This window comes from Palaemon carinicauda, chromosome 31 (genome assembly GCF_036898095.1).
Source record: "Palaemon carinicauda isolate YSFRI2023 chromosome 31, ASM3689809v2, whole genome shotgun sequence".
Taxonomy (NCBI): Eukaryota; Metazoa; Arthropoda; class Malacostraca; order Decapoda; family Palaemonidae; genus Palaemon; species Palaemon carinicauda.
In genome coordinates this window covers 34,100,194-34,111,284 of record NC_090755.1, presented here as the reverse complement: position 1 = coordinate 34,111,284, position 11,091 = coordinate 34,100,194, and the positions used below count along the sequence as shown (strand labels likewise).

The 11,091-nt window shown below is 34.1% G+C and overlaps 1 protein-coding gene across 1 annotated transcript in view; it reads right to left on the bottom strand.

Annotated features, from left to right (window-relative positions):
- LOC137624394 (uncharacterized) overlaps positions 1-11,091 on the bottom strand; it is a 70,593-nt gene that overhangs the window by 43,586 nt on the left and 15,916 nt on the right. The window contains exon 2 of the mRNA XM_068355131.1: positions 539-1,087. Coding sequence (XP_068211232.1) covers positions 539-1,087 — 549 coding nt within the window. The remainder of the gene's footprint in view (positions 1-538; positions 1,088-11,091) is intronic.

Below are 11,091 nucleotides of genomic sequence, written 5' to 3'. Positions count from 1 at the left end.
GGTCGTTTCACAAAAAAGAATGCCAAAGTTCCTGGTAGTTAGATATGTAAGGGAAGTTGGGGGCAATGAGAAGCTGGACATATAAATTAAATACTATAGAATATAAAAATAAAAAAAGATGCTGGGTACTTTGGACGCTCTATAAGGGACACTAGAAAGCCAAGGAACTTAAGGTTTAATGACCGTTCATGAATGGCAGAGGCAAGGGACAGTAATTATGCCCTAGCTTGCAGGACAATACTCTAGAGGCTGACCATATATACATATGATCAGAGCACAAGTCCCTAACCACCTAAGCCAGGATCTGGGAGGGTCAGGCAATGGCTGCTGGTGACTCAGCAGTTAGACCTAGGGGCTACCCCAAAACATCCCATCCTTAGCTCATAAAGATGGTGAGATTGCAGTCCCGCGATCGCTAAGCAGGGACGTTTCCAATAAGCCACCACAACCTTAAATTACATAACGAATAAACTGATTAATATACGGCTACCATAGAGATACAGCTATAGTAAAGGGTATATGGGTATTATGTACTCACCGAGCATCTTGGAGAGATCAGCATTGTGCAGATCGGGATTCTCATCAGCCAACTTCTTGCGTTCGACTTTGGCCCAGACCATGAAGGCGTTCATGGGCCTCCGAATCCTGTGCTCCCGGCGGGCCTTCTCACTTCCCGCCCGAGGACCACCCCCTCCTCCTCCTCCAGGGTAGGGTTCGGGCCCCCTGTGATGATGATGTTGATGGTGTGGGTGGTGGTGATGGTGGTGGGTGGTCATGAGGTGGGAACTGTGCATGCCCGTGTACATGAATCCTCCGTGGGTGGGATGGCCAGAGCGTAGAGGTCCTCCTCCGGGCGCACCATTGGAGCCTTGGTAATGCTGGAAAAGAGGTCCTCCGAGGCCACCTCCTGAAAAGGATCCGTTCATGAGGCCTCCGTGAGACGGGTAGTGGGACATCCCACTATCGGGCAGGTGGGCGGTCATGACTGCGGGTGTCACATTGTCATTGTAATCCAAATGGGCGTGGCTTGGTGACGACACTGCCACCCCCACAGAGGGCATGGCGAAACTACCCACCGCGCACTCCCCTGCAGAAGAAATAAACAACTCTAATTAAAGATAAAAGACAGACAGGCGTAAAGAAACGAACAGAGAAATATAAATAAACAAACAATAATAAACAAAACCAGATATATAAAAGTGCACATGAGCTTAAGGATGAACTTCCCATCTTCCGGCCAATAAACATCTGGGGACCTTGATTGAACTGCTGTGGTCCAAACACCTGTTGCACTGATGGTTCTCCTCATTTTTCCTACTACTAGCGCTCAAGCACCTATACACTTCCATGTCGCCTACTTAACTCAGCACACCGCAGTAATTTTCATACGCTTTCAAATACAAGAGGTAGGTTGAAAGAAAAGTCATCAATATGTTTTACAGGAATATATATATATATATATATATAGATATAGATAGATAGATAGATAGATAGATAGATGGCTCTATATATATTTATTTATATTATATACATATATATATATATATATATATATACTGTATATATATAATCCCTTTCTGAGTGGGGAAAGAGTTTTTATAACGCTAAGACAGTAAAGCTCTACCAGACAGGGCCACCCATACTGGATTGGTTTGGTGTGAGCGATCAAACAAAGACAAAAGTTTCACACCATCACCAATCACGTTTGTGTGTTTACGCAATCACATTAGATATATGACAGAAAATCCCTAAACTACTAGTTTTAAGGACTAACAAAGAATTCGAACTGCGTCCCACCAAAGCGACACGTGTGGGACTCAAGTGTATTTAATGAAAAATATGACACTCATCGCTATCATTACACAAGTGTCAGTATAACTTGGTATTAAAGTTGGTTAGCTCAGGATGAGTCCTTGTGCGATATATAATACACTTAATTAAGTTTTTTCTACGTTGTTGATTTCCAATTGTTTAGGCATTTTATCTAGTGAATAAAACCTTGTAATTTTTGTTCTGCTCGAAATGAAAGTCTGATTATAATAATAATAATAATAATAATAATAATAATAATAATAATAATAATAATAATAATAATAATAATAATAATAATAATACTGAAATAATAATAATAATAACAATAATAATAATAATTATTATTATTATTATTATTATTATTATTATTATTATTATTATGAAATTAATAATAATCGAATAGAGCAAAATATTGCCGACAATCAAAAATGTTCAAAACAATCTACGCTAAGAATCACCACAACAGCAATTTATTTCGGACAATCCTGGCAGAAAAGTAGTACAGTTAGTTTTGTCATTATAAATCGGGAGAGAATTAAAAGCAACTTCAATCACCAAACAAAATCTCAAACTCATCTTAGCAGTAAACACTTACTACAATTTCAGGAGTACTGAAATTTTATAGAGTAACTGTTCAGCACATAAGGAGGGAATTTACAGTATATAGTGAACAAATGATGATTAATGTGATTAGGTGGCTGACCGGGGCTTGTAAGGTATGTACAAAAAAGAGAGAAGTTGTGATTAACAGTACAGTACTGCAATGTGTATAGTGGGAGCTGTTGCACAGGAATTAAACTGTTGGAATAGAAAGCATGTTTGGATATGTAGGAAAACATTGACTGATTTGATGTAACAGTGGTTCTGATGGGAGGTTTGGAGTCTCAACGACTTTATAGACAGGGGATATTGGGAATCTTTTATATATATATATATATATATATATATAAAGTAAATTATATAAAAGTGAAAAATAGTAAGATAAGAAAAAGATTCATGATGCAATATTGACAAGAGATAGTGAGATGAAACCTCGAACTCGGAAGGTAATTAAGTTTTTTGTTTGTTATTATAAGGATTGAAGGAACGGAAGCGGTGGATTAGTACTAAGATTTGGAAGCAAAAAACAGATGGATTTAAGGATGACAGAAAAGGTGAGTAAAATAATAATTACATAAATGATGATACGGTTGGTTCCATTACTTCTGGTGCACTTCACGGGAAGCTAAGGAGATTTCTGACAGATGTATACACACACACACACACTATATATATATATATATATATATACATTATATATATATATATATGTATGTATATAATATATATATATGTATATATATATATATATATATATAGATAGATAGATAGATAGATAAAAAGATAAACATAAAAAGGAAAATTGAAAAGTCTTTTAATTTTCCCTTTCATGGCTACCATACATTTTATACTCAGCACGTGCCACGTTTCATGATTTCTATGCACGCACACACACACACACACACACACATATATATATATATATATGCGTAAAAATCACAGGAAAACGTGATGCTCAGAAGCAGAAGAACCACAGGGAAAATGAAAATACGAAACATACGATTAAGTACTGACTAGTTTCGTGATACTTCTTCAGAGGAAGAAGTAGATATACATATATATATATATATATATATATACCTATAATGTATATATATACTCTTTATATATATGCATATATATATATATGCATATAAATATCTGTGTCTATGTATGTGTGTAATCAATTCTTAATAGGACTCACATCCCGTCATGGAGAGCAAGAACGCAGCTTTGATTCGAAAATAGAACCAATACAACGGTGAGGAAAATGATTAAGTCAATGCCAGATAAAAAAACAAATATTTCACATGAAAAAAAGATGGAGTTGTTGGAGAATGCGAAAGAGTCACATGATCGAATCATGGCTCGTTTTATGCATGGTGGTTTCTTATACAACCTATCAATAATTCTGCTTCTTTTTGTGTAATTTTTTCTCTTTTTCGTTATTTCATATTAACTCTGTCTCCCTTACTGTTTTTATCTTTTATTATTGTTATTCTTTTGTTCTTTTTTTATCCAGTTTGGGTATGTTGGGTTTTTCTTGTTGTTATACTTCTGCATTTTTTATTTCTATTTTCCCCTTTTCCACTACTTTCCTAAGTTTTACCTTGTTCTTTTTCTTTTATCTACATTTTTCCTTGTTTTCGGTTACATATTTCTTTACATCTTATAGATTCACTTCGCATCCCTATTTCGACATTGTTCTCCACTCGTTTTCTAGTTTGAATTCTTCATTCTCTAGATTTTTACACCACTTTTTATCTCGATTTGCCTCTTATCCTCATCGACCTTCATATATAGAACATATACACTTAACCGAAACGTGTAGTTTCTTTCTTCTAATTAACTTTTTTCTTATTTTGCTTTCGATTCCCTTCTTTGAACTGATTTCTAATTATTTGCTGGAAATGTTTGTGCCACTATTGAATGGCAGAGGCAAGGGACAGTGACATTGCCCTAGCAAGCAGGACAATGCCCCTAGAGGCCCATCCCCACTCAAGCTAGGAACAGGGACGGCCAGGGAATAGCTGCTGATGACTACCAGGAGACTTCTAAGGAAATGTGACTTCAATTATTCCTACGGCTGCTAATGACGATACTATACAACTAAAATTACTATATTCCCCTTGACGGTGTTCCTACTGATATCAACAACAACAAATATAATAAATTTTAGTCCACTGCAGGACAAAGGCCTCAGACTTGTCCTAAGTCACGTCTAGGGTTGGCCCATTTTCATCAACACGCTGGTAACTGCGGATTGATGATGGTGAGTCTTTAGTCTGATAGCTTGCAGCAAACCATCCTAGTATGCCGATACAAAGACCCTTTCACCACGTTAAGGCACTGTCACAGCTAAATTTCAACTACTGTATATCTATTACCAATGACAAGGCTACGACTGTTTCCATATTGCCAATATTGACAGTACTACTACTAAGCTACAACTCTAGTTGGAAAAGCAAGATGCTATAAGGCCAAGGGCTCCAACAGGAAAAAATAGCCCAGTGAGAAAATTAAATAAGGAAATGAGTAAACTACAGGAGAAGTAATAAACAATTAGAATAACATACTTTAAGAAAAGTAACATCATTAAAATATATCTTTAATATAATATATAAACTAAAAAAGGAGACTTATGACAGCCTGTTCAACATAAATATATTTATTAGAAGTTTGAACTTTTTAGATACACCTACAATAATGACATCTACTACTACTACTACTACTACTACTACTACTACTGCTATTACTACTACTACCACCACCGCCGACAAGGATGTGAGAGAGAGCGCTGGACATCATGAGATCATCAGTGGTGCCGCATCCAGAGGTAAATACTTAAAAGGGGCAGACATGAAAAGGCACGAGCTGAACCTTCAGCGTGTCTGGGAATTTAAGTGGTGACGGTGACAAGGAAGAATGAGAGAGAGAGAGAGAGAGAGAGAGAGAGAGAGAGAGAGAGTTTTAAGCAGCTACGGGTTTTTCGAAGGACAATTTATGATCAAAATTTATTAGTAGTCCAAATAAGATTAGTATCAGAATCCGACTGTAATGAAAAGATGAGAATGAGGAAATATAAGAGTATAACATATCAAAGGTTATTGATTTCTCGAGAAATACATTCTTCTTCACTCAGCTCATAACCCGTTTCCTAACAATTATTATTATTATTATTATTATTATTATTATTATTATTATTATTATTATTATTATAAGAAAACGACACTCCTCCAATTTTATTAATACTACGATCTGTTTTCAAGTATCAATAAATTGAGAAAATCTCTCTCTCTCTCTCTCTCTCTCTCTCTCTCTCTCTCTCAAACACTTTTCATTATTTTTACCTATATTTACTTTTGCATCTTAATCTTTATTCACGATCCAGTTCCTAATTCTCTCTCTCTCTCTCTCTCTCTCTCTCTCTCTCTCTCTCTCTAAGACGTGCGTGGATATTGATGGGTTTATAATGAAGAGGAACAGGGACAAATGTATCGAGGTGGCTGGACGCCTTCCAGCAGAGAATCTACTCCCCCCCCCCCCCCCCACCCTTGATGACCGGTAACCATTCCAATAGCAACCAACCTCCCCGTCCCCTCCATACTGCCTCCACACAAACCCCAATCGCCCGTCCATAACCTTTAAACTCCTTCCAATAATAGCGTGCTCTTCAAACACCCCAAAAATCATCGAAAAGGTGTCATTAATTAAATTAAACGTAGAGTATATATCTGTATATATATCTATATATATATACATACATATATAGATAGATAGATATGTATGTATACTATATATATATAAATATATATATATATATATATATATACATATTATAATAGTTACTGCATCGGAATGTATCCTTAAAATATAAATAAATATTACATATGTAAGAAAGGACCTGTGTAGAACATGAATATATATATATATATATATATATAAATATATATATATATATATATATATTTATATATATATATATATGTAGTATACAGTATATATATATATATATATATATGTATTATATATATACATACACAACTACACACGTATATAAATCGCTATATATATATACAACATATAATAGACATATATAATATACACACACATTATATATATATATATATATATATATCATATATATATATACATATACTGTATATATACACATATATATGCATATTCGTGAATATACATATATCTATATGTTTATATAAATGTATACATACATTATATATACTGTATGTATATATATATATATATATATATTCGTGAATATACATATATGTATATGTATATATAAATATATATGCATATATATTTATATATATATATATATACAGTATATATATATATATATATATATGTATATATATTTATATATACATATACACATATGTATATTCACGAATATACATATATATATATATATATATATGTGTATATTCGTGAATATACATATATGTATATGTATATATAAATATATATACATATATATTTATATATATATATATATATATATGTATGTAGGCTATATATGTATGTGCATATATATGTGTGTATATATATAAATGCATATACGTAAATATACATATATGTATATGTATATATATACATATATATAATATACAATATATACAGGCTATAGGTAATATGCATATATATGTGTGTATACATATACACATATATATGTGTGTGTATTGTGTGTATATTTATATATATATATATGTATATATATTGATATATATATACATATATATACCAATGCATATATGTAAATATACGTATATGTATATATAAATATATATATATATATATATATATATGTACGAATGTATGTATGTATGTATGTATACATATATATATATAACTATAAATGCATATACGTAAATATACATATATGTATACGTTTATATATATATATATATATATATATGTATATATGTATATATATATACAATATATACAGGCTATATGTAATATGCATATATATGTGTGTGTATATATACACACATACATATATATATATATATATATATACTGTATATATATACAGCAGCACATTTGTATAGGCTACTAACCTGTTTGTTCCAAGTGTTAACGTTGCAGTTATCAGAAAGCCTTTGTGAAACAATTATTTTATGACTATAACCTCCAGCATGGCTGCAACCAACTACAGTCTCCTAAGTACCACCTACATAAATCGATTTGAAGGAAAAGAAATCGCTCATCGCCGTAAGGCGATCAATCTGCTGAGCGATTGCTTTCTGCTTTAATTTCTACCACTTCGTCATGTGTCGCAACGCAGAATGCCATCCAAACTGTCAGAGACTTGCATAACACATTGTATCAGCAAACCAACAGAGACAGGAACCCTACACCTCTTAATTCAATGTTGCGTACTAACGAGTGTTTTTAGAGATGACGTACTTCAGAGGATATCGTATGCCATTGACATCTTTAAACCTCTACCCTACACATAACCTAGAATGCGTTTACTGTGAACTCTGGCGCCCAATTTATAACATTTATTAATGAACCACCAACGCTGCCCTGTGATTGAAATGAAATATTATTATTATTATTATTATTATTATTATTATTATTATTATTATTATTATTATTATTAATTGCTAAGCTACAACCCTAGTTGGAAAACCAGGATGCTATAAGCCCAGGGGCCCCAACAGGGAAAATAGCCTAGTGAGAAAGGAAACAAGGAAAAATCAAATATTTTAAGAACAGTAACATTAAAATAAATATTTGCTATATAAACGATAAAAACTTTAACAAAACAAGAGGAAGAGAAATTAGATAGAATAGTGTGCCCGAGTGTACCCTCAAGCAAGAGAATTCTAACCCAAGACAGTGGAAGACCATGGTACAGAGGCTATGGCACTACCCAAGAATAGAGAACAATGGTTTGATTTTGGAGTGGCCTTCTCCTAGAAGAGCTGCTTACCATAGGTAAAGAGACTCTTCTACCCCTACCAAGAGGAAAGTAGCCACTGAACAATTACAGTGCAGTAGTTAACCCCTTGGGGGAAGAAGAATTGTTTGGTAATCTCAGTGTTGTTAAGTGTATGAGGACAGAGGAGAATCTGTAAAGAATAGGCCAGACTATTCGGTGTATGTTTAGGCAAAGGGAAAGCACCGTAACCAGAGAGAAGGATCCACTGTAGTACTGTCTGACCAGTCAAAGGACCCCAACACTCTCTAGCGGTAGTATTTCAATGGTTGGCTGGTGCCCTGGCCAACCTTCTACCTAAAAATATGACCAATACGTTCCTCCAATGAAAAAATATAGGCTATAGTGACTTATTATATTTTTTCTTTGTTTGGAAATTAGTATCATCTTTCGTTTTGCGCAAGTCCTGTGCTATATTAGCTACATTCGAATAAAACTTTCGGTATAAAATAATACAGTCTGTGTGTATATCATACCCGATCATTTACTACAGTAGTCTATTAGCTTTATCAATAAGGATTGATTATAGTTTTCGGTTTTATTCAACTTACTTTTTTTAATGATAACCTTTGCTTAAGCTACAGTTTTCACGTCATATAACGTTACTGTTAATTAATGTAAATCTTTATTTCTTTTAATTCTCATGATAGCGACGTTCATGCAAACTATATGTTAAAATTTCTGTTTTTGATTTTGACTCTGGAATGATAACGTTTGGAAAAGTCAAAAGTTGCATCCAAATTATACGCTCACGCACACACACATAAATATATATATATATATATATATATGTATATATATAAAATCAGCCGTTACTATTCCACTGCAGAACAAAGGCCTCAGACGTGTCCTTCCACTTGCGTTTGTACTTGGTCCTATATATATATATATATATATATATATATAAAACATTAATCGCTTGAGGGAACATTTTTTGTTCTTCCTCGCCTTGTCCAGAATCAAACTCAGTAATTTTTTCTTCTGAGAGAGAGAGAGAGAGAGAGAGAGAGAGAGAGAGAGAGAGAGATCTGTAGACAAATGTGTATGAGTATACTTACTTCTTTTTGGGTGGCATTCACAATTTCGTTATTCATTCTTTTGGCGTTATCCTCAACCTTCTTGAATCCTTGTGATTTATAGAGATGTACTTTGTTACACACACTTTGACACTAATAAGGGACTAAAGTCACATTGAGGGTATGGTTGCCCCATTGTCATGGCAGAATAGTTCATACATACAATTACTACTACTACAGTAAACAATAATAATAATCTCCCCTACATAATAGAAAGTTAGTGTCAGCTACCTTAACCTGGTGAAATGTTTTCCATATCGCAATGATTAGCAAAGCTGTACTAATCAGAGCCAACCATACCAGGTTGGTTTATTGTGAACGATCAGATAAAAGTCTCCCACCATCATCAATACGTACTGGCCAGCGTGGTGATGATGATGCCAAACCTCAGACATAACTAAGGACATGTCTGAGGCATTTATCCTGCACTAGAATAGAAATGACCGTATTTGTTGTTGTTGTAGTTGTGGGCATTGCAGTTGTTGTTGTACTAAGACTACGCTCAACTCTCCCCGTCCCTCCGGTAGGAGGGAGAGGGAGTAATCATACCCTGGTGAGAAGAGGGTGCGTGTGTGTAGGAGTGCATATCTAAATACTTAGCCGTCATTTGAACAGGTCACGTACTCTAGTAATAATAATAGATAAATAAATATTTTTAGACCTAACAATGAATAATTCACACAACTTACAAGGATATCTCCACCAAAACACTGGACAGGGAAAAAAAAAAAAAAAAAAAAAAAAAAAAGACACCGAACGAAACTTGTTCAGTAGCAATCTATGAACTCTCCCGAAAGACTCCCGAACAGCGTGTTATCTTTAGGACTTGGGGCCACGGCCGGACTTAAGGTGTTGTTTCGGGGAGTGTCGCAGCAGGGAAGGACGCCGCGGGGGATCCTAAGTTACTTGGTCGCCCATTTCCTTGGTTAAAGATTTTTTTTTCTTTGCTATATGCAAAGTGTATATTGAGATGTAATAAGCTTGTATAAGCTACTATTGTCCAACTGTTACCATCATTAACAATTATAATAATTATAATAATGATAATAATACTGGTTCAGATCTTGTCTAAGGAGATTTCGTTCATAACGATGTTTTTGACACGCAGAGTTTCTAAGTCCTTCTTCAATTTTTGTTTTCTCTTTTTAATAGACCCTCACACGACGCCTACAGTACTGTACATTCTTGAAGTCATTTTACTTCTCATCTTTTACCAGTCAATTTTCAATTATTTCAACCCTTCTCAATTATAATTTGCCATATAATCAAAACAGAATAAAAAAAAAAGATACTTAACAGACTTTACAAACCAGAGAACCGTCAATCACACTAGAACTCAAAAATAACATTTGGGTTGTAATCAGCGCAGCTTATCGGACTGCTGGAGCGCAAGGGTGGTCTTGCCCTTAATGACTTCGGTGGTGGGCGTGTCATTCGCCAGTAGATGACTGACCGGTAAGGAGACGTGTTGCCAGATATTGCTCGATGTTGCATGTTGAGCAGTTGGTATATAGATGTCATGGTTCGTTTTCATTATTTAAAATTTTCTTCTGCACCTTTTGTGAAGCTAGTCTGTTGTTAGGGCGAGGTATTCTAGTGGTTGTAATTATTATTATTATTATTATTATTATTATTATTATTATTATTATTATT